We start from the raw sequence: 25,007 nt of genomic DNA on the forward strand, positions 1-25,007 counted from the left end.
CAGTATAAGGAGGGTAGAATGGTAGACATAAGTCAACACAGACGCAGGGACGAGTAGGCCTAACTCTGATGAGGATTAGAAAGATGACAGGGATATTTAGGTTCACGTGGGATATATTAGTTAAACATGTGCTGGCTTTAAAATGTAAGCTGTTTAGAATTATTTCACTTTTGACATATATCCATCTATCTAGCATATGGACTGAAGTGGGAAAGGTAAGCGAATCAGTTAAGCACAGATCTAAAGAGCCATAATCAAGGCTAATGCGTTTTGATCTATTTTAATATTTTTGTTTTTTGTCGTCACCATGCTATGATTAGGAACTGCCACAGATGTTGGCTGTGCAGACCATTAAAGTTTCCACGTTAGTTGAAGATGCATGTTTTCCCTTTCTTGTGGTCATTGATAAATCTAATCAATATATTGACTGACACTGATTAATTGTGTTTGGTGACCCAGGGTGAGAGAGCAGCGCATAGGTCAGAAAGTTTAGAACTGGACGAGGGTGAGCGAAGAAATGCCTCGCGAACCTGGATCTCCGAGCCTTCCTGGCGTCTTCGATGTCGGTATTTGGTGCATGCTCATTTAAAGTTCCTATATTCATTTGGAAATGTAGACTGGATTATTGTGTCGTTGTTCTTAATGGAAGTCTAAGTTATATTTCACAGTCGACGCAATAGGCTATAGGCGCATTAGTGAGTGTGGGTCAATTTTTTTTTATTCTAAATACCTGAGCTTGTTTTTTGTGTGATATGTATCAATGATGTAGGTAATAGGCTTAGGCTATACACTCTCTCTGACTTATTCTCTTATCACTGTTGTGGATTTGCAGAAAAATATATGACATCATTGATGACAAAATATTTTTCTGTAGCTTAGCCTATTATTCAACTAGTTTGCACAATTCCTGATCCAGCAAATTCAGGCCTAAAAGCTGCAATAACGGTAGGCCTATTCTTTTTATTATTAAAATTACTAGGCTCTTTTTCGTTACCAGCTGCAACTGGGATTTGATATTCGACACATGATCTCTGAACAATAAGAACAACAACAGCAGTATAAATACTCTTTTGATCCCGTGAGGGAAATCAACAGTAGGCCTACTAGGTTACTAGCCTACTACTTCCAACAACAACAACAACAATAACAACAATGATAATAATAGTATGATGATGATGATGATGATGATGGTGATGACAAACTTTTCCCTAAAAAGTGAGGAACACCGTTTTGAACTACGGGCCTAGCCTACGTAGTTTTGCCGTAAGTCAAGAAGGAATGGGGGCACTATGTTGCTGTCTTACGCAACACAAATAAACGTAGTGTTCTTGCTTTAGTGTCCACTATCGATGAGTCCCTCTATCGGAAATAAATTACTGTTCAGGGCCCAGTGCAGAATCCGTTAGGTTCGCGATGCTCAGCGGCAGAGAGCCTTCGGTATTGGCGGCCTGACCGCCGTAGTGATGGATGTTGGCCATAACATTCCCTTATAATTCACTTGGTGTTAATTGTTCGTTTAAAACAATCAGTTGTTCGAATGTGTTTGCGATTTCAGAGTTTAGGGAAAGGCGTGGCCTGGGCTTCTCGATACGTTTATGCCAAAAAGTAGATCATGAGAAAGTGTTTATGTATTCTTATTTTTAAAAACAATATTTTTCTCAAAATCTCACTTTAAAATGTGTGCGTTCTCCAATGTTTTCTTTGGCATTCTGGCACCGCACTCTGTTTTCCCCTAATTCAACTCCGGGACTATCTTAAATCCCTGATGCGCTCAAAGTCCAAAAGTCATAATTTCTGGGTATGATCAATTTTGCCCTGCATTCTCTTGTTTTAGAACCTGACTGACAAGGTTTTCATAATGGGATCATCACTGCTGTCATGCCTGAAGTTTAACAGTTAGTTATATTTTTGTCTTATAAAGGCCGAGGACATTTTAACTGAATAAAAGTAGTTTTAAAACGAACCTAGGCCTATGTGATAGGCTAAAAACCTTTATGATAAAACTAGATAACGCAAAAACGCATCATAGAACAGTTATGGCAAAGCGCTATCCTTTCTATAGTGAAAAACTTTTTGTTTTGAACACAAGCGGCAAGCTTTATTTTTTATAAATTAAAAACATAAAAGCAGCCTTTTGTTAAAAAACTATTTTCAAACATTGTGGCGAATGAAGAGCTCAGTAACGAACCTGTATAATTCTGACAGGATCAAGTTCTGTGAAAGCATCGGAGGCCCAGGCTACACAGCCTGCATTGCAAAAATATTTACATCATTCCGGTCCTGCATTTGTATAGGCCCAGACTACGTAGCCTAATAATAATAATAATAATAATAATAATAATAATAATAATAATAATAATAATAACAATAATAACAATAATAATCATTATATACTACCACTAATAATAGTAACCATAATAGGCCTAATAATAATAGGCATAATAATCATAATAATATAACACGCCTAATTTGCAATAGGCCTATGTTAGGACAAATTGAATATGTGTAGGCTACTTCTGCGTATGTCCACATTTCATAGTCTATAGACTTGTTCTTATTGAGGGAAACATAGCAATGGCTCGGCATTTCAACGCACATTCCATTTTGAGAACAAGGGCTGCTACAGAAGATTTTCTTTCTTTGTAGCCTATATGTTTGCCATGTGTAGCCTATATTTTATTTAATTCCTTGTTTGCTATAGCTGATAATGGTGAATATGTGTATTCTTATTTCAAATGAAAATGTAATCAAAATCAAGACGTTAGTGACATTTAACTCAGTAAACCTTGTTGAAATGAGACTGTCGTTCAATTGCGAGTTTTATATTTCACCAACCTATTGTATGGCAACATATCTAGACTACTTATTTACAAAAAATATTTTATTTATATTTTAATTTTAAATGTAGATGTTTTATTGTGTTTAACTTCTCTGTATGGCAGCATCTAACAACCAGTTATCTATAGGCCAAACTATCTGCTTCTACTTCACTGCACTGATGTCTCAGTCTCTGATGCCCTTCCCGAACTCTAAGGTAGTCTCATAGACTCATCTTATGCTTCCTACGTTTTAAGTGAAGATTCCTCACGGCTGAATGCGAGAAACATTCCACATACTCTAAACTCACTTGTTTGCTTCAGCTTCATAATGAAAATAAACACCTTCAAATGTCCTCCACATCCATGCACAGCAAAAGGGGGACATTTTTTTCTGATTTCAGAAGCTTTTTCTTCACATTCATTTGGTATTTTTTTTCAATGATGGAAAATTCCTCATAGTGAAGATGTTGTCGGAACTGGCCGACCAGTTTTCTCTCCCCTTTCGATCGATTGGAAATCAATATCCGTTGGATCGATGTAAATACACAGGTTGCATATATGCAACCTTTAGGCCTACACAGCAAATAGAGAATATACTGGAGAAAACAATATTCCTTTTATTGTGCAAAGGTTTGGAGATTTCTGTAAGGCTAGTGACACTAGTGGCAATCTTTTTCAACAAGTCCAATTGTTAGGCTATTATTTTTTTATCATCATGTTATTTGTAATAACTAATCCTAAATAAGAAATATAATATATAGAGGCCTAGGATATGAGTTATTGATATTAACAAATATTATCAGAATAGGCTAGGCTACTTAAGAGAAACTAAGCTAGGGTTTTTTAAATCTGCTATTGCTTAACGATAATAGGGTCGTGGTAGGTCTAATTGATAAAACATTAGGAATACCTGTTATTACTCATTAGGCTGTATGTCTTGTAAAACGTAGACCTGTGTGAGACGTAGGCCTACTCATGAGGTAAAAATCCATGGATTAGGCTACGACATTCATCTTGGTATCGGAATGTCATAACCAGGCTACAATTATAATGATATAAAATCGGACATTTTAGAAGCACCTTGAAAGACAAGTTGTCACTGAGCATTAGTAACAACGCGAATCCTTTAAACACGTGCATGGCTACATGAGTCCTTAGACTTAACTTTTGTGATATTGGAGCGTGGAAAGTTCTGATGCACTACACTCACTGACTGTAGATTTACATTTACAAATAAAAGGCATTTTTAGAGAGCCTAACCCAAAGTCAATATGCCATACTTTCCCACGTGAAAGTAAGTGATTGGTACTCAAATCAATGGAGCAATCAATCAATCAATCAATCAATCAATCAATCAATAAATAAATAAATAAATAAATAAATAAATAAATAAATAAATAAATAAATAAATAAATAAATAGGAGTTACAATACATTTTGTGTTGTTTGTGTCACAGTAAGCAAACATTTTTAAGTGTGGGACTTTTTCTGCACATGTAACACACAGGAGTGTATGTGGGATGGTCTCTGTCTCTCTCTCTCTCTCTCTCTCTCTCTCTCTCTCTCTCTCTCTCTGTGTGTGTGTGTGTGTGTGTACCTGTGTGTGTGTGTGTGGTATGTGTATGTGTATGTGGTTATTTCTGAGAGAAAGGTGAGGGGGGTGTTCTGTGCCAGTGCCAAGCAATCATCAGTCAAGCAAAAAGGGTTCACTTGTTTGCTGTTTGCTCGTTTGTAAGTTTGTTATGCTGACGGCTGTGTATTACTAAAAGCATCTTAACGACTTCATGAGGAACAACTTGCAGAACGACTTCCAGTTACACTGCCAGCTGTGACTATGGAACCCAAGTCAGAGCCGTCTGTTTACAGAGGTGTGAACATATACACAAGTCTTTCTTAAACACATCATAACACACAATAGATAAATAAATAAATACATAAATAAATAAATAAATAATACAGCATGTGTAGCAAATTATTTTTTCTTCTTTTTTTGTGATTTGGATTTTACTCATGGTGTTGTGTGAAAGAGTATGCAGCTCTTGTAGCCTACACTTTCTATATCAGAAAACACTATACCGACATGTTTGTGATGATTGATAACAGGTAGTGTGTTTTTTCTCTGCAGGGCCTGTTTGAATACAAGATGTAGGCATATAGCAGGTACACACACACACACTAAAATATTTATTATTTTTGTTATTGGTATTATTGTTATTATTATTATTATTATTATTATTATTATTATTATTATTATTATTTATAATAATATTAGCATTATTATTATAAATAAATTAGAAACCTTCTTGACATCCAAATTCACTGGAGAACTGGTTGCTAAGAAACAGTGGAAGAGATGGATTGAGAGGGAATAATCAATCAATTCTACAGGGAGGTGTGTGTGTGTGTGTTGGAGAAAAAGAGAAGTAGGGGGGTAATGGAGGAGGGGAGGGGCCATACGGTGGGGACGGAAGCCATGTTTTGAGCACTGGTTGCATAAATCTTCATTTTATAACAGACAATGAGAGAGAGAGAGAGAGAGAGAGAGAGAGAGATGTTATAGTAGACTGGACAGAATGACACTGTGGAGTCTCAGGTTTTTCATTGCTCACAGTCCTGGTAGCATTTGTTTCTTATCAATACACACGCAGAAACAGACAGACAGACAGACAGACAGACACACACACATACACACACACACACACACAAACACACATGACTCAGCCATACACATACAAACACATGCAAACACACACACACACACACACACATACAATTCTGTTGAGGAGAATGGATATTGATTAGGCCTCTCCCCTGCTCTGTGCATGCTGCTGGGTTGTGTACAGTGCTGCTGTTCTTCCCTTGTTCCCTCACTGCTGGACATGTTCTACTTTCGCGACTGTTTCACTTTTCTGGGCTCCGTCTGAGCCATTTCATATCTTTCTTGTCTTCCAACACTTGGTTTTTCCCTTTTCGAGGCAACTTATGTTCACTCTGGTGCCTCAGCAAGTCCAAAAACAGCAGTGACATGGAAAAACTGGAGCATCCTACTGCAGGCATATTCTCTGAATCATCCATCCATCCATTTATCTATTTATCTATCTATCCATTTATCTATCTATCTATCTATCTATCTATGTAATTCTGTTCATCCTTCCATCTCTTTTCTCTTTCCATATTTCTGCTGGTAGCCAGAGAGACTGAGAATGGTTTACAGAATAATTGAAGAATCCTTGTGGCCAATGTTGCAAAAGGCCCTTTCACATAGGAACTTTTTGCATTTCCTAGAACATACAGTTCCTAGAACGCATTCAGACAGCATGGAACTGGGGATTAAAGTAGGGTGACCAGATGTCCCGAGTTCCGAAATCCAAGCACTTGTCCCGAATCCCGAATCCTGCCCTAATTGTCTCGAAAATTATGCTAGAGCAGAGTCTCGAGTATTTTTTGTCTGATTGAACATTAAAAACTGTTCATGGTGGTTGAACAAGCTCCCGCTCATTGGCTGCGGCAGTCCCTGTATATATCTTTAAAAAAAATACTAATAATTGTTTAGCCTACTTGCTCCAATTGATAATGCACGTATTGATAATAAGCTAATTTTCCATTTTCATTCATTGTTGACATGGTGGTATCAGGCTGGTGTCTCGGGACCTGATGAACACGCTGCTAAAAGCACAAACATCTCTGCAGGTACCAGGAGGAATGTGTAGGAAAATAGGAGAGTGCCAGTTGCAGTCATGAGGACAGGGAAAGTGGTCGTATGCATACATTGACTTATGTTGCAGATGTCTGGGTTACACAAAGCTACAACACAATCATTGTATTTCTTAATGACTGACATTTTAGTTTATAAATAAAAATTAATTTAGGCATAAAGTCCTATTAGCTTTACAAGTGTTATGGAAAGGTCTGATTAACATGCACCCGCCCCCCACCCATTATCATCTGGTCACCCTAGATTAAAGAGTTCCTCTGACCGCAGTTCCTACAACTATTTGAGTGCCTACTTTGGGGTAGGGTCTTGTAAGAATTGGGCTACTAAAGTGTGTTAAGTCATCTCAGTGTTCCTACTGTGTGCGATTGCAAACAGAACAAAAATACCCTAGGAACTGTTCTTCTAGGGGTCACCTCTCCAGTTAGTAGTTTGTAGAACTGTGTTCTTAGAACTGTTGTAAAAGACACAAATGCAAAAATGTGCCGCACCAATATCTTGTTACAATATTGTCTGTTTTGTTGTGTAAATGCTTTGTGCATATACCTTATGTGTGTATGTGTATGTATCATGGGTGTGCATGTGTGAACCATCCCCATCATCGTGTGAATGTTAACCATGCTCTCATGGCTCTAGCTGTTGCTGAGGTCATGGTTTATGCCCCGTGGGGGGCGCTTTTATTTGATTAACCTCTCTGGTCATCGTGCTGAGTGATGGCCGAGCTCTTATCTTGACCCCGCAGAAACAAGCCGTCCCTAATCAGACATGGTGCGCTATCAGGGCCGGCATGCACAATGGGGATTAATTGATCCTCTTATGCCAGTAGATAAAGCAGTATTGGTTTGCCCACCTAACACCCGCCAGCCAATCAGCATCCTTGGCACTGGATTTTGGGGTAGCCGTGGTCCAGTAGTGTGTGAGATCAGGCTTTGATTGACACAGGAATGACGGTGAGTCAATTAGAATCACATTGGTGTGAGAGCTGTTTAATCATAGCTTGTGTGTGAGTAAACACACGCATGTCTCTTTACAGCGCAAACACAGGAAGCTGAGCCTGCGGGACAGCAGGCACATCCACACACTAGATGAGTTTCTGATGTGCCTCTGTGGATAATTAAACAATGCAACCAATGCTGTGAAGACTGACATACAGATTGAAAAAAAAAAATAAAATTGACAGATATAAATGTAGATGGCTTAGTAAGGCACGACACTACAGTAATATGTTATTATGTGGTTCCTCAGTGGGAAATGAATATCTTGCGGTATGTGTGTTTTTCTAGTCCATGCCTGATCTGAGAAGGTCAGGCAGGCAGACAGGCAGTGAGTGACAACTCTCACTAGTTTCAGCCCAGAAATCAAAACATGCGGAGGGAGGATGTGGCTGCACCTTTCTAAAAAATCTGATCGATTGTGTGGGAACAAAGAAAATGGGGGGAGGCAGGACACGGTGTGTGTGTGTGTGTGTGTGTGTGTGTTTGTGTATTATCATGCTCTTAAATCAAGCATGTTCTAAATAATTTAAAGCAGACCAATGGCTATATACATCAGGACCCTACATTCCAAACTTAAAACAACATATGCATATAGGTCCTGGGGTGTACTTCAATACATGGGGATGTTTCTGAATATGAATGTGCCTTTGTGTGTGTGCGTGCATGTGTGTATGTGCAAGTGTGTGTGTGTACAGTATGAGAGTGAGAGTGTTGAGCTTGTGTTAAGGTGATTAGTCTGGTTGGCCAGCGATAGAGAGAGTTGATCAATATGGTATTGATTGGTAGCCGGGCAGCACCAGGGGGATAGAAGGAGGAGAGGGGTTAGAGGGAAAAAAGGGAACAAGGGAAAGAGAGAGGGGGGGAGAGAAAGAGAGAGAGAGGAAGAGAGAGAGAGAGGAAGAGAGAGAGAGAGGAAGAGAGAGAGAGAGGGGGGGTTGGGTGGGAGTGAGCTGCAGGTTGACTTCTAAAAATCCTTTACTCTGCAGATGACAAATAATCTTTTCAATGGAAGGCAGCGCGTAAGCGCTAATAATTCTGCCCGCTCCAAAAGGCCGAGAGACACGAAGAGTGGGCTTTAACGGCGTCCAGTGGGGACAGCCATTGTGTGAAATAAACATCTGAGAGTTCCGACAGAGCCGCGTGTGTTCGCAGGCAAGCAGACATTTTAATTTTTCCAATACACTGGCAGGAGAGTCCTTCCAGCTGCCCACTCTACAGAGGAGAATGGAGCTGTCGCTGTCCGTATGTGTGCAACCTGTGGCCACACGTTTACTTTTGTTCTGTGTCTTTCCTTTTTCCTTTGTCATCCTTTCTTTCTTTCTTTTGTTCTTTCTTTTGTTCTTTCTTTCTTTCTTTCTTTCTTTCTCATAAAACAAAGAAATGTAATCCCTTCATTTCACTTAAACATACATGATGATCCATTGACAACAGGAGAGGTAGCATTTTGTTGTGAGACCCGCCGCCTTTCATGTTCTGTTTGCATGTTTCCACCACGTTGAAAAATTGATATCTCTGCCTCAGTAAATGAATGATTAAATAGCTGGAGAGTTTCTTACACAAAGCAGGAGGAAATCGAACTCAATGCAGATCTGCAACGCCAAGCAAGGCATTCACTACGGCAGCTACTTTGCTGCAGAAAGATTTTTGTATTGAAGGATCTTAAAAAACAGTTCAGATAACTTTGCATAGATAAAAGCAATGGTATTTAACTATGTAGTGCATATATCAGGTGTGTTTGTGTGTGTGTGTGTGTGTGTGTGTGTGGACTCTAAGGTCACTTTACGTCCGTGCCCTGAACTAAACAAATGTCAGAGATCAAAGATCACACAGAAGTGACCAATCAGATACCATTACCCTGATCAACAAACTAGGCACCACTCACAAATCCATAATCCATAACAATATTGAAGTATTTCAAATCCCTCCAAGGTAATGCTTTAGACTGTTTTCACTCTAATCAGTAAATTGCAGTTGGGAAACCAACAAACAATGACTACAGTCTTGCAGATCTCACAGGTTAGTCTTAGGGTGCAATTCTGATATGCATGTTTAGTTTTCTATATGCATGATCCTGGCCATCAAATATTACATACTGTGTTGAAATAACATGGCTGCATAGGCAAAGGGAGATTATATTTAATTTAATTTAATTTCATAGAAGATATTTTTGTCCATACTCCTCATAGTTTTACTATAACATATCAAGTACTTGTGTTTTTTCCATCCCTAATAACATTTGTGCCAGAGCTGTTCGCTTTGAAACAGTCTTTTAATATATCTATACTCTGTAGTGGCCAACCCCTGAATTATCTGTACATCCATGCATAAACATGCTACTATTCCCTCAAAAATCCATCAAATGAAAGGACACCTGATCTGTGCACTAGGGGAAGTGACCTCTGATCTTAAAACAATATGTCACTTCAGAGGCAATACAGTGCATGCATGCAATACATGCAGTATTCTTTTTAAGATCAGCAGTTACTCCCTAAGTTACTGGGCAAAGCCAGTAACTTCGCTTCGTGGTACACCCCTCTGGAGCACTGCTTTTGTCGTTCGTGCTCTGATTCGTTTCTCATTCTCAATTCCTCCATTTTTTTATTCTTCACTTGGACATGCTTTGTAAGGTTCATGTAATGCTTATGAATAAATATGATACAGATGTGTGCTTAAAGTAAATAAATAAAATTATCATTATTTTATCATTGAAAATAAATAAATACAAAAATCAATCACATTTTCCTCCCCCCTCTGGAGGAACTGTGCCAGCTAATTGAGGGGTCAGGGGTCACAGGGTTGCCAGGATTGGGTTAAAATCCTCCAAAGACGGAACTGGTTATGTAATAGCAAAGAGAGGAGGGGTTGTGATCCAGGCCCCCTCTGCGATGGAAATATGTTATTGTCGGATGGACTGAGGTGTTTGAAGGGTCATAAGGGTTCATGAACGCACAACCCCCTCTTCTTCTTCAACTAACTAACTAAATCAAGAAATACCACTGCACCTCCTCGTAACTCAGGTCAGCTCAATACATCTTAAAGGGAGCAGAAATCACTGCAGAAATCATAAATTGTTGATGTGGAGTGTCTCTGCGTCTCCGCTTGGAGTTAACAGACCAGGACCTTTGTTCCACAAGGTGCTGCTTCGATAAAAGATATAGCTGTATTTCTTTGAATTCTGTATCACAAAAATAAATAATTTCGTCATTTTCTTTCACTACCTCATGTCTACAGTTCAAACCAGAATTTTGAGTCCTGCTTCGGAAATGTCCACACCTTCCCACCATCTTCTCTTTTCCTCCATCATCATCTCTCAATCTTTTCTCCTTCCATTGCCCTTGCACGCCCCCCCCCCTTCTCATCTCCTCCTCCATCACCACACACCTTCCCCCTCTCTCACAGGACTCTAACGAAGTACTGCGCTGATCGCGCGGCTGCCTTTAAATTAATATATTGATATTGACAAGCCATCTGCTCAGACGCCTGAGTTATAGGAAGGAGGAGGGCTGCCGATCATGTGACCAGCCCAAGAGCCTCAGGAGAGAGGGACGAGGTGCTTTAAATCCACGCCGAGGCCTGGCCACACTGCTGTTTGTTTGCTGTGGAGAAGCTGCTACACTGTTCAGGCTTCCTGGGTATTCAAATCAACACGCTACTGTGCTGTGTACAATTCCTAAACGTTTCCATTTAACATGAATGCCACTGGTGAATAAAAGTACATACTTGTTGATAATTGCACAGGCACCAGTACCTCAAATAACCTGAAGTGGATTTTGAAAAAGCCATACACAATCCCTCAAGTCCTCCAAACCCCATGTACATCCTAAATTATAAAAACCACACAGACTGTTGCCTGCAGTGAATCTATTCAACAGTAAACTGAAAGGTAATGTTTCTATATGACATTCACTCTATATAAAATATCACATGAGATTTTTTTGACTACACATCCTCTTCTCAGTATAAGTATGGCCTAGTGCTAATTAAAAACATGAGGGACAAAGACCCTTTATTGGAAGTTTTTTTATTTTTATGAGGGGTGAAATATACAGCACAATGTTATGCATATCATATGCATTAGGAATATGGGTCAATGTTCTAATTATCTAGATGTGGGTGAATGGTAGCCAATCAGTGGAGTGCTTTCACAGCCCTCTGGCCACTCCTGACCTCCTGACCCTTATGCTGACCAGTGGGTCAAAGACCACCATAAGAGGTCAACTGGCTCAGGCCACTACACTGACTGGACAGTCATCTCCATGGAAACACCTCTGGTCTGAGAGGCCATGAGAGCCTGTTGTCCTGTTACAGGGTAACAGTGCCCACTGCCGGTGAAACAAATGTACTGCAATTTATATCACACATATGATATTTTACATTATGCAGTGATATTGATGAGTCTGATTACTCATTTGATCTACAGGTTACAGCTCTACATGGTGCTTAGAAAGATAGGCTAAGTGTCTGAAAAGCAGGCCTAATATTAGGCCTATCTGAATTCAATCATATTCAATGCATTGTCTATAACATTACACAATATTACAACAGTGCTTTTCCATTGTGTTTCTGTATTTGTATACGTGATTAAGGCCAACACAAAACGAGGAATTGACCACTACACTTTTAATTCGATTTAATATTGACGGCAAATAGCCTAACGTTAGTTTATTTAATGCGCATGTGACGTTGCACTTGATGCTATGGTGTCACGCGGATGTTTTGATCGACAATGGATGCGATGGCAAGTAGGACTGAAATACATGAGAATGAATGTCCCCGGCGCATTTCAAATGGGTTTATTTTAAAACTTGAATAATATCTCTAACTCTTTCCCTCCCGCATAGAGCATGGTGCAGAGTTTTCGAGTGGTCGACCTCCGTGCCCTTTTCCTGGCCCTAGGCAAGGACAGGAAGGGCTTGAAGAAAGATTTGATTCGTCGTGCCATCCAGCTCATTGAAAATGAAAGCAGCCAAGAGCTTATTACAAAAATATATGATATATACAACTCTCGCCATCAGCCACAAGCTGTTTCAAGCAGCAACTGGAACATTGGCGGCAACAACATCAATACCCTCTCTTCTCGAGAGTCTGATATCAAACTAAAGGCACACCCATTCCATGAAACCTTGGGCACACTCATCGATCTTCAACCTTTAAGGCCTAGTACGGTGACTGTTTTAACACATACTTTCTATTACAAGTATTTTAGTTAAGGGCTTTGTAGTTTTCACTGGATTAATATGAAATAGTAGACTCAAAGTCTGAGTAAAGTAAAGTAGGCTACTTACAGACACGCGCGTGTAGGACTTAATGTAGGTAGGCTAGTGCTGACACGTGCTGTTTCGTTGGTCACTCTTCTAGTCGTGGTCAATATATTAGTGAGAGACTTTGTAGGAAGTCGTGGGGTAGAAATTAAGCAAACCCTTGCTATATTGCCTATTTTGTTTTAGAGAATCTACTGCAGAACTTGCAGCTGCAATTATTTACATTAATTTTAAGTGAAGAGCAACGCAAGCAACTGATCAAGTGAGTTGAAACCCAGATATTCTTTCCGATATATATTTGAGTCTTCCAAGACTACTTTTCAGAGATCTGCCCTACATAGGCCTCTATGAGGCATGCTAATAAATGTGTTTTTCCCCCTTCCACAGACTGCGTTCCTCTGGAGAAGAAGTTCAGATAGTGATCAGGTAGGCATAGTAGATAACTATTAGAATCTGCTTTTACACATGAAGTTTCAATTTTATCATTCCTAGAATAAAGTTATATTAAGTTAAGTAGTTAAGTAGGCTACTGACAGATCTAGTAGTCCAGTGGTTCTTAAACTTAGTCTGGCGACCCCCCCCCCCCCAAAAAAAACAAAAAAAAAAAAACAATGCGCATCGCATCCCCCCTCTCTCCAACTGGCAAAATGTGTTTTTACTATGAAAAATGTTGTCGAGGCAGAAATTGTCTTCTCTCATATGTAGGCTATGTCAACACCAAAGGCATAAATGTCAATGGCAGCCTTTGACAATCTGATGTATTATTTTCCAAAGGGTAACTAGCACTCATCCAATGTATAACTGGCGCTCCTGTGGCAAAAAAAGCTGCTTGGTGTTCTGTCACTGGTAAGCTTGTACAGCATCTTCAAGCTCATCATTGTAAGAGGCAGGTGGTTTGAGTTTGCGTAACATCCACTTTCGAAGGAACTTTATGGAATGGAAACAATGTGAATTGGAAGCCTATATCTAGGTCTACTGAATATCCCAGTATTCAAACAGGTTGGTCTAAAAACCATTGTATTGTAAAAATATATTCAATTAATTCATCCAAATCATTTCGTGACCCCTCACATATTTTTGGCAACGCCCCTGGGGGCCCTGAACACCAGCTTGAGAACCACTGGTCTAGTCCTTTTTGTGAAGGCATCTTCAGAAATTTCCCAGCTTGAAATCCGTTTTAAAAGGTTTGACTGTAAAATCCTCTAATAATTCTCAAATTTACCATACATTTATCTTTTTTATTTATGTTCTTAATTTTATAACCTGATGGGTGAACTAGAAATTATAATGTGGGATCATGGTTTTTTTGATCATAATTGAAGACTAGGATTAGAGGATTAGGACTTAAATTTGAGGATGTTGTTGTCTGACAGGATCTGCTACACAGAGAGTGTGGGAGTGGAGGATGACCAGTATCCTTCAAACCTTATAATCGCCATGAATCACATCTCCAGCCCGCCAGCCATTAAGGTGGTCTACCAGTAGCTAATCACACTTTTTTCCCTAGCACAATCCTATATGTGCTTGAATTCTTGGCATATACAGTTGGTTTCTTCCAGGACTTGAAATGAGAAAGTGGGTTATCTCCAGGCACAGCCATTAAGAATGACTAAATTACTGTCAGATATATATATATATATATATATATATATATATATATATATATATATAATTATTAATTTATTTATTTATTTATTTATTTATTTATTTATTTATTTATTATTATTTTTTTTAAGACAACATGGTAACAACCTTTAGACATGGAGGAGGAGTGAAGAGTTATTATTTTGGCTGTTGAGTTTCAGAATGACTCAAATCTACCAGTATTGCTGAGTGCACCTTGGAATTGTTTGATTTCACTTTTCACTGAAATGTATGTATCAGTGATGTAAAAGCCTTTGATAGGGAATATCGTAAATTCAACAGGCAACATCTAGCATAATGTATGAAAAGGGTATTTTGTTGATGATGGGGCAGCTCAATTATGGCAAACGTAATCATGATTAGTTTGGTCAACACTAAGATTGATTATTTAACATGGGGTTTCAATGTTTTGGAAACACTGTAAACTTCAAAGAAATTAATAGTGAATCTACATATTTAATTCAACTGGAAAACCAAACAAACGTGTATGAAAAAAAAAATACAAAGTATACAACAGTTACCCAAAGGGTGCACTGGATTTATAACTCAAGACAAAATAAGAGCATTTTTGGAAAACAGTATGCAGTAAAGTGATTTTTTAATTATGTTGTTTTCATAATTGTTGAAGTCATAGTTGACAGTTAAATTGATTAATTGTACTGCCCTAGTTGATGATGCTGTACATTTTTTATTTTTTTATTTCTACATTGCCCTCTCAGATTCAAGTCAGAAAACTAGGAGAGGAACCTATGCGACCCTGTCCTCCCATCAACATCACATCACATCTTGACTTAAACAAAGCCAGTCATGTAGGGTACATACTCTGGTATAATACTTTTAAGGTATGGAATATCTTCTATTCAATCTTTTTTATTTGAATGAATGAATGACAAAATAAATAAATAAACAAATAAAATCATAATTGTGAGCGAATGTTTGTGAGCATGCACAGGGATTTGAGAACAACTTTTAGTAGTTCAGGAACAACTGAGCCACTTTGTTTTTTACTTTGTATCCAGTATTACTTTGTATCCACTATCACACACAACACCTTTATCCCTTGAAGGTGTGGGTTTTTGAACATTCTAACATAAGATTACGTTCCGCAAACAATTCAAGGTTCTAAAACTCTATTCAATGAACCCAGATATGCCTCATACAGAACACACCTATTAGTATGTATTTTAAGCTCATTCTGTTGTCAGCATGACTGTGAACATACTCATGGTGCTGCTCACCTCTCTCAACAGACTGTGATTGATAATCAGCTGTGAGAAGTGTGTGGTCATCTGTAATGGATTATTGATTCAGCCTTGTCTTTAAGCGCACCATCAATAGGTGATTGCAGTGGGTTCCTCATTTAAGATGTACTGTAACACTATAGCAAGTGGCTAGCTGTAAATAACTATGTTGCGGGCCATTGTACACACCTGTGATGAATTGTCTTCTTGAGCACAATCAATTTATTTATGCCTTTTACGTAGGTAGGTGATCGACTCTGATGCTCATGTTATGTTGTTGTTATGTCATGTTATGTTCTGTTATGTTCATAAATAACAATAACAACCAAGCGCCAGGGCTGAGCAGTGTGATCCCACTCATGCTTGGAGCCTTAGTATAATTGAGCGACCAGTTGTTTGTCTGATCTATTTCCATTTTGCTTCACATCATTTATCAACTGTGTGTGTGGTTTGTTAATATTGCTTGTGTGTGTGTCCAGTCCTACTCCTTTGCTGTGTATCTGGTGAGGGTCTTGAGTGTGGAGGAGCTGGTGGCTCAACTCAGGAAGAGCTCAGTGGAGAGTGTTGAGAGCTGTCACACTGGCAGTGAGTACCACGGGCTTTATGATGCTGAATAATTGCACACAGGTGGTCGCTTATACTCAGTACAGTGAGTACCACGGGCTTTATGATGCTGAATAATTGCACACAGGTGGTTGCTTATACTCAGTATTATGTACACACATGTTCTTATGTTTGTATCCTAGTTCGTGAAAAGATGCTCACAGGACAGGACAGTGAGGTTGCCACCACTGGCCTACGTGTATCTTTGCTGTGCCCAGTAAGAGTCTTCTCTTAGTAAAATCTTATGAAATAATGATAGTTATGCATAGTGAACACACACTGTCATATCTTAATAGTTGCATTTAATTAAAAAAGCTAATTGTACTCACAGCTCTGCAAAAAAATAAAATGTTCAAGTTTACACATAGAACAATGTGCAAAGTGTGCATAAAGCTATGCAAAAATATCACTCTGTTGTCAATATTGCAGTATAAAAAAATACTTGCAGAAGAATGATCATGATGATGCGATACGATATGGCATGGTCCTAGCAGGGAATGCTAGAATGCTGGAAAAGTTAGATAAAAGCAGAATATTTATTTTGGCATGTGCCATCTTTGTGGGTTTCTCACTTCTCTGTTGTGCTCCGTCTCAGCTGGTGAAGACACGCCTGAGGGTGCCATGCAGGGGCTTGGCCTGTGCCCATCTCCAGTGCTTCGATGCTCTCACCTACCTGGAGTTCAACCGCCAGAAGCCTACCTGGTTGTGCCCTGTGTGTGATAGGCACGCCTCCTTCAGCCATCTTCGCATTGACGGGTACAATGACGGTTAAAGACTTGGGGTTCACATTGTTAAGTGTGCTGGAGTTATCAGTGGCATGGGCACAGGTTTTGAAATCAAGGGTGGCACTTTACCCCCCTTAAATTATTGGACCTTATTTGAATCCGTAACATGCGCTACATATGGCTACCGTGCTCCAGAAACCACCCAGTAAGAACCCAATAAGAGCCAATATTTGCTAAATCCATGGAGTATTTTGCAGTGTTTTCGTTTTAACATCAAGTGAAGCATGACCGGTTGACTTTAAATGAGAGTGAACCCAGACGAATATGTAGGCGCTTTTGGATTTATTCTTCAGATCTGTCTGGTCACCTTCCTGTTCAAGCCCATTTCCTAATCCCCGAAAACCCAGGAACCAATTACAGCTACTTATCCGGCATGGGGCGGGCTTTACAATGAGAGACAGAGGAGTATGGTTAAGTGCTGTTGAACTCAACCAATGGCTGCACAGAGGGCGCCAGTATTAAATGAAACGGACAGACATGTTATCTTATTTGGAATTGAGTAAATAACTGCATTTAAAACATTAGTTTACAAGAAAGATGTGTTTGACATGCCTCTGAAAAGATTTTGTAAGAGTTGTATGTTACAGTTTAATTTCACTGCTGATTATACCCCTTGGTAGGGATTTGGGGGAAATATCTCATTGTATTTTTTTTTCTGACCAATATTGTGATTTGATTTGTGATATAATTTTTGAAGGTCAAGATTCAGTTCACTTTAAGTTAGGGGACTTCTGATTGGTGAGCATACCTAGTGCATGAGAAGCACAGGACTCCTGTTGCTTCACTCAAAGATGTGACTAGATGGGTCAGTTGTGAGCGGCACATTTAATTGTGACTAATTGCATTAGCTCAAATTGAAAATCTCTTTAGAGAATCGGTCTGGTAAAGGATGTCCACCTTTACTATAAAAATTATTTTAAATATTTTTTTTGGTATGTAGCTACTGATTCATTAGCCTAGAAATTTAGACGCACCCTAGCGGCAGCAAATTACATTTTAATGTGGGTCTGGCTCGTCAGGCTACTGATTCATTGGAGTAAATGGGGAATTGGTATACTGAAGTGACAAGACGGGAGGTTCTCCTAGAATGTGATGCTGATATTTCCTTCACACATGATCAGCTGCCTGTCTGTGAAATCAGTGTCCACACACACACTCTTTTTTTGTCATGCAGCTTGCTGTCATCAATCCTGGTGACTGCAGAGGAGTCCGTTGAGGAGATTGAGTTCTTGGAGGACGGTTCTTGGTGCTCTGGGAAAGATCAACATGGCAATGCACACAGAACCGACCTTAGTAAGGCTTTGTTATGTAAACTCAACTTAGAGTTGTTCTACTATATTTGGCTGTCTTCTTTGGGCCACACAACAGATTTGACTCATTTAATACTTAATAGTGGTTGTAGCGAGATGTTAATGAAACTCAAAGCTTTAGATAATGTTTTATTGTTCTACTACAGGTGTGTCTTCATTGGTCAGCTTTCCTGAAGGAGAAGTTATAGACCTGACACAGGATTCAGATGAAGAATTCTGATATATTAAATTTTTCTGAGAAACGTGTGGTGGCTAGACAGACATTTCTGTGTTTTGTGCTTGTTTTCTTTTACGTGTGTATGTTTACAGTAGGCCTACACATGAGCTGGTCCGTTATTGTATGAAATTGCTCAAATTCACTCTAGCCGTTATCAATGACTGTTATGTTACACCAAACCGGTGAATAAAGATTATATATTTTAATGTAGGCTACTTGTGAGATGAATGCTTATTTGTCAGTGGAAGTAGAGATTACTGTGTAGTTAAGCATAACTAACCATGTCAAGTGAATCTGATTTATTTGGGAATGTTTTTACATTTCTGTAGGCCTACTAAATGGCTGCATTAGAATAAAAATTGTCAACAGAGGACCCCGTCAGCAGCACAAGTTCTCGGGAGTGTGTTTGCGGCTTCTGGATAGGCCAAATGATGAGGTTGAAGTTCACAGCTCAATAATGTCTACAACCTATGTTTACGTGCATTCAATAGCCTGAGTTGTTATGTAACACATAGGGCGCCAGAGCAGGTGCCTATGAGCCATCGTAGCATCCCATTCGGGCTACGTAGTAGCAGTGTGACGTTGAGGTCTTAGAGAGGATAATCTACGTGCCGTCTAGCCTACTCTACGGTATTCTGTTTATTATTGCTGTTCGCACCTCCTTATAGCCATACGACCCGATATTACCAGTGGCTGTCATCCGAATATGGCTGCACAAAAAATCAACGAAGCCCATGAGCACATCGCTAAAGCAGAGAAATGGTGAGTCAAATCAGTGCATCACTCGAATGTTATTCGTCCTGTTACAATGTAGCCGATGTCCGTTAGCCGACGCAAAGCTAGCTCATTCAAGGGTCATTGCACGCTAAAAGGAACTGTCATCAGAACAGAGCAAATTTCCTTTTCTAACTTAGTCTCGTATCAGGTGCGTCCACATCGAAAAATGATTTAGCAGACTTAAATTGGGTGATTGCATTGAGTCTATTTCAGGGTAGCCTATATAATGAAGGGCTAATTGCAGCAGAAGAGATGTCAGGCTGGCTGTGAGGCTACTGCATCTGACTGAGGCATAAGCTACGTCGATGATTTTGTGAAGCAGACAGTGGCAAAGCTACTTTGGGGTCCGCTATATTTTGTTATCCTCGAATCAGAGGACTGCTTCAGATAGTCTAATTCTGTTACTGTTCCAAACCCCTTATCACCTTTTAACGTTAGGTCTGAGTAGTTCACAATATTATGAATGCAATATCATACCAATGGTGAAACACCATTTTTATGAGGAACATGCGTTAGGCTATTTATTCTGCATGGAAACTTTGAATGATTGATCACATTCAAAAAAGAAGCTTTTAAACATCAATGTTACCTTTGCAGCCTGAAGACAAGCATGACCAAATGGAAGCCAGACTTTGATAGTGCTGCCACAGAATATTCAAAAGCAGGTATGCAAAATGTTTCCAGCAATATCCTTATACTCATTGCAAAGCTGACTTGTGTTTAAAGGTATGTAGTACTTTTAAGCCTTTAAAATGAGTCACACCTTGACCCCTGACAACTTGGGTGACTGCATAAGCCTGGGATATCTTATATGGCTTACCAATTGTGTTTACAATATGATTGCAGCAGCCTTTGCTGTGTGTTTAAATGTGGTCACCTTATGAGATGGTGGTAGTTGTCTCTTACCTATTTCCCTCATGTTGCCTCCCACAGCTGTGGCTTTCAAACATGCAAAACAGTTTGATCAAGCCAAGGAGGCATATCTGAAGGAGGCAGAGTACCACACAGAAAACAAAGCGTATCCTTTTTTTTGTGCAGACAGAAACCCTTGGGGCATCTGCCAAGACTGATATGAGTGCATGGTCAACTTCTCATCAACAAATAATTTACACTTGGGTGAAGTATCAGATTGTGGTTGCTTATAACTGACCATGTGCTTCATTGTTCCTTGGATGAGTTGCATTTGTAGTTTACAGACTGTCCCATTTTAAACAGGTTTTCCTCTGTTGTAACGTGCAGCTGACATCAAAGTGATTTCCAGGGCACATACATAATGATGAAAGATGTCCACATGATCTATGTTGGTGTTTGTCACTTTGGACAAAAACATCTGAGAAAAAGTACATGTGAGAACATGCATTTATACTGATTTGTGTGCTACTGAGACTTCACCAATTTGTATAATGAAGGGTTCACACATTGAGTTTATTAGACTATGTCAGGATATTCTATTTTTAGAACATTTTCATCTAAACTCCACCATTATTTGCACTTGACCAAGTTTCACAGGCTTTTTCACGCCGCCAAGTAAGTTAGTGGTTTTAAAATATCTAAAATAATATTTTAGATTAGAGAAAATAAACATTTAATGTTTATTGTAAAACAATTTTTTATCCCTTATAGAGCATATGAACAAGCAGGCATGATGCTAAAGGTATGTCGCACATTGAAATAGTTATCATCATTCTTAAAATCAAGTCAGTGTTTTGATGATATTGGTATTACAACCCTGTTCTCCTGGTGGGGGGCAGAATGCACTGTAATGCAATCGCCTCATCTGTGTGTGTGTGTGTGTGTGTGTCTTTCTGTCTGTCTTTCTCTGTGTGTGAGAGTGTGTCCATTCACAGAACTTAAACACTGCTGGTCTGATTTTTTTCTTCATTTTCAAACAAAGTGTTCAGTATGATTATGACTCAATGCTGTCTCTATGTCTTCCATGACATTACGTGTAGAAAACTCCACACTTTTTGTTGTCGAGTGGTTTTGTCTGGTCAGTCCTGCTTGTGTAAATGTAAGCCATACCTGCCACTATGACGGTTATGAAATGACTGTGGCCTGTTTGCTGTATGCAGGATATGAAGCGCATGCCAGAGGCCATCCAGCTCATAGAGAAAGCCTGCGTCATGTACGTGGAGAATGGCACTGCTGGGACCGCTGGCATTGCACTGGACAGAGCGGGAAAGTAAGTGCTTTTTGTACATGTAACAGGTCGTAATTCGTCCGCCGCTCACGGCCCTCGAACCCGCCACCTCAACACACACCGGCATGGGAGTCGAACGCTATAACCACTGAGCTAAAAGCCCAGGCTCCCAACTCAGCGGTTAGAAGCATTCTTAAGGTTAGGGGTGTGAGGATTTACACGGGCAACTAGCATGCTAGCTCAGTTCAGGTTAGGGGTGTGAGGATTTACACGGGCAACTAGAATGCTAGCTCAGTTCGCCTCTGTTACACACAGTTAGGCTCAAATGTAAGCAGGCACCAGATTCTTTTAAACTCAACCCCTGCTCAGTTGCCCTAAATGGTCTTTGTTCATGGCTGTATTTAAGTGAGAAGACGGACAGCTAATCTGGCAAATGCTGTCAGCATATATCCAAACTGGTTTGTGATCTGTGTTTTTGCTCAGACTCATGGAACCAATGGATCTGGAGAAGGCTGTGGATCTTTATCAGAAAGCTGCATATGTGTTTGAGGTACAGAAAAAGAAACACAATTGTGAATGGATAGCAGTTATGCATTTAAGGCAGACATTGTTTGTTCCTTGGTTGCATTCTATTATTTGTGTGTGTGTGTGTGTGTGTGTGTGTGTGTTTCTGCGTGCGTGCGTGCGTGTCTGTCCCGTCCATGTGTGTGTATAGACTGAAGATCGATTGACACAGGCTGCAGAGATGCTGGGGAAAGCTTCAAGGCTGCTGGTCCGCCTTCGCAAGTAAGCTCTACATTGAAGGGATGTAGTATGATGCCTTACAAATGCTAGGGAGAACAGCTAAAAACCCTGAGGTTGTTCATCTTTAAATCAATGGCAAAAACAAGGAATTGTTTTTATTCCTTGTTTTTATTATTGATCTAAAGATCAATTAATTGTCATTGGGCATTGAAATGTACTGTACACAGAACAAGGCCCATAGCTGTCTTTCTTTTCTCTCCATGTAGGCTTGATGATGCAGCCGCCTCCCTCCAGAAAGAGAAGACCATGTACAAAGACTTAGAAAATTACCCCACATGTTTCAAGGTACTGATTTGATCGTAGTCTTAGAGGCCCAGTATTTGAACTTTCCTATGTTTCTCGCTACATGTATGTATATGAACCCTTACATACCCTACACCCTTATTTTCTGTTTTTGTGTTGCTCCTTTTGTCTTTCTAGAAAACAACTGCACAGGTGTTGATTCATCTTCACAGAGGGGACTTTGTGGCCGCTGACAAGTGCGTCAGAGAAAGCTACAGGTATGTCCGTCTGTCGGCCAAGCAACTTAATCTCCACTGATTTACAAACGTCAGCAACACAAAACGTTCAGCTTGTTGTCATGTTTGAATTATTTTTGCCACTGCCCTCCTGTAGTTTCCCAGGGTACAACAACAGTGAGGACTGTGTAGCCATGGAGACCCTTCTACAGGGATATGACGAGCAAGATGAAGACCAGGTGCACCGTGTGTGCAACAGCCCTCTGCTCAAGTACATGGACAATGACGTGAGTGCATGGGGTATGCTGTTAGTTAGTTATCATTAGGGGTAGACAGTTGATATGATGTTTGCAATATTTGGGCCATTATATGACATTCTTGCAATGTTTTTCCTTTTGTGATATTGCATGTACTGTATTGTATAGCAAGTATTGTGATGCAGTTTATATGTTGCACTATAATTGTGGACGTCAGATGCATGCAGTGTTATCAGAGCACAGGTATGTACTAATATGAAATTATAATCATCATAGATAAATGAATATTGGTGTTCTTGGTGACACTGTATCTGCATATCATGATGTTCATTTAATTTATCCCCTAATGTAGTTATCACTATCTGCAAAGAAAATGTGTCTAGTGTATGTGAATTTGCATTGTGCTAGGAGTAGGAGGCAGCCAGATTTAGTGAATGAATGACATATTACTGGGTACTTTCAGCGTCTGCAAAGGCACAGAATGTGGTGGTGACAGTCCTATGATGAACAAGCCAGTTGATGACTTCATTTATGTATTTGTCATAATGATAATCTGTTAGTGTTGGTCTGCTTTGGTAGAGTAGCAGGGTTAGTATAGCCTGCAGAGCTACTCAGACTAGATAAACACCGTCAGGTCACAAAGCTAACCTGCATTCGTCTGTTCTGTAATGTTATGACGCATAGCAGCCATCATAAGAGACTGCCCTCGTTAAGTCAAAGGCCTTTTTATACCTCATTTTATATACTAAAAGATCATTCAGATCAGTTTCTTAAAACGGAATTTTGAACTAATGTGTAACAGTGCCTAAAGGCAGATGTCCTATTGAAATTACCAATATTATGACAAATAGGTATTTGACAGTCAGGGAACAGCAGCACTAGACTTGCAGCCCCTAGGCTTGTCTGAAAGCAGACATCTATGTGACTACGTTAGTTGTGAGCAGGCTGAGATGTAACCTTTCCCTTCTGGTTCTCATGTGTGTGATTGCTGTGTGTCGCTGCAGTATGCCAAGCTGGCCATCAGTCTAAGGGTACCTGGAGGAGGCGGTGGCAAGAAGAAGAAGACCCCTGCAGCACCACAGGGGGGCACCGGAGGACCAGCTGCTGCAGCAGCAGACGATGATGACTATGAAGAAGGAGGCCTGTGTTAGCTATGGGATGCAACAAGTGTGTGTGCGCGTGTGTGTGTGCGCGCGTGTGCGTGCGCGTGTGTGTGTGTTCAGTTTTATCCTGCATTTCTGTAATTCCATATCAGCTACCGAAGAGTCACCCTCTCACCTATCAATCCTCTTTAACCAGGAGGAACTTGAAAAGGGACAAATTAATTATACAAGACAGCACTATGAACTCCTACACTGCTAGATGTTTAAGCCTCAAGAGTATTTGTTAAGAGGTACAGCAGGTTTTGCTGAAATCAGTGTGTGTGTTTGTGTGTGTGTCAATTATGTATGTTACATTTCAGTCGTGTGTAGCAATACATTTATTTTTTATCAGGAAAAAAAAGTGCAATCAGTCATACGTTGTGTTGTATCAGAATTGTAATTGTGTTATTTATTTAAGCTGTGCTAACTGTATTTGGATGTACCTAAAGTGATATTTATTTTAACTAAATTGTTATGTATGAAAGATATGGTTACAATCCCAAATGTAGTCCAGATTAATGATCTATTTCAGTGTAGTGTCACAGAGTAGATGTATATACACAATGTAGTATCACAAAAGATTAAGTGAATTACAATATTGTCAATGACTGCCACCTGTATATTACCTGACCAGGTCTTTAGTAAGCATATCATGTGTTTGATTATGACACAGGGTGCGCGATAACAAACAGCTGTCGGTCGCAAGAGCTGTAGACGGTGGTGACATTTGTCTACCTCAGGAAATCTCTGTATGTGTCATGGGTGCCCCCTTGTGGCTAAGAGCTTGGTGGCAGGACTATATCAGTGCTGTCACAATGCTCTGTCCAACATGTTATTATATTA

At 39.7% G+C, this 25,007-nt stretch overlaps 2 protein-coding genes across 2 annotated transcripts; both read left to right on the forward strand.

Annotated features, from left to right (window-relative positions):
• Positions 1 to 12,369: 12,369 nt before the first annotated feature.
• On the forward strand, positions 12,370 to 18,557 carry pias4b (protein inhibitor of activated STAT, 4b). The gene is made up of 9 exons (XM_076293143.1): positions 12,370 to 12,608; positions 13,174 to 13,212; positions 14,160 to 14,256; positions 15,150 to 15,239; positions 16,151 to 16,256; positions 16,418 to 16,491; positions 16,870 to 17,030; positions 18,234 to 18,352; positions 18,535 to 18,557. Exons 1-9 carry the CDS (start codon positions 12,370 to 12,372, stop codon positions 18,555 to 18,557), a joined length of 948 nt encoding a protein of 315 aa, XP_076149258.1.
• A 735-nt stretch (positions 18,558 to 19,292) lies between these two features.
• On the forward strand, positions 19,293 to 24,173 carry napgb (N-ethylmaleimide-sensitive factor attachment protein, gamma b). Its single transcript, XM_076293784.1, has 12 exons — positions 19,293 to 19,348; positions 19,961 to 20,028; positions 20,297 to 20,381; positions 20,873 to 20,890; positions 20,987 to 21,017; positions 21,436 to 21,545; positions 21,987 to 22,053; positions 22,219 to 22,289; positions 22,514 to 22,592; positions 22,728 to 22,807; positions 22,923 to 23,052; positions 24,027 to 24,173. Exons 1-12 carry the CDS (start codon positions 19,293 to 19,295, stop codon positions 24,171 to 24,173), a joined length of 942 nt encoding a protein of 313 aa, XP_076149899.1.
• The last annotated feature ends 834 nt before the right edge of the window (positions 24,174 to 25,007 follow it).

This window comes from Alosa pseudoharengus, unplaced genomic scaffold (assembly GCF_046254945.1).
Source record: "Alosa pseudoharengus isolate Yale_2024_CS ecotype anadromous, Long Island Sound unplaced genomic scaffold, YU_APseudo_1.1 YU_APseudo_1.1_scf_2, whole genome shotgun sequence".
In the NCBI taxonomy this organism is placed as follows: Eukaryota; Metazoa; Chordata; class Actinopteri; order Clupeiformes; family Clupeidae; genus Alosa; species Alosa pseudoharengus.

Coding starts and splice junctions, on each gene's coding strand:
- pias4b (XM_076293143.1), top strand. CDS start 12,370: ATGGTGCAGAGTTTTCGAGTGGTCGACCTCCGTGCCCTTTTCCTGGCC. Junction 12,609..13,173: donor AATACCCTCTCTTCTCGAGA/GTCTGATATCAA, acceptor CCCCTTCCACAG/ACTGCGTTCCTCTGGAGAAG. Junction 13,213..14,159: donor GAAGTTCAGATAGTGATCAG/GTAGGCATAGTA, acceptor GTTGTCTGACAG/GATCTGCTACACAGAGAGTG.
- napgb (XM_076293784.1), top strand. CDS start 19,293: ATGGCTGCACAAAAAATCAACGAAGCCCATGAGCACATCGCTAAAGCA. Junction 22,290..22,513: donor CTGCTGGTCCGCCTTCGCAA/GTAAGCTCTACA, acceptor CTCTCCATGTAG/GCTTGATGATGCAGCCGCCT. Junction 22,808..22,922: donor TGCGTCAGAGAAAGCTACAG/GTATGTCCGTCT, acceptor GCCCTCCTGTAG/TTTCCCAGGGTACAACAACA.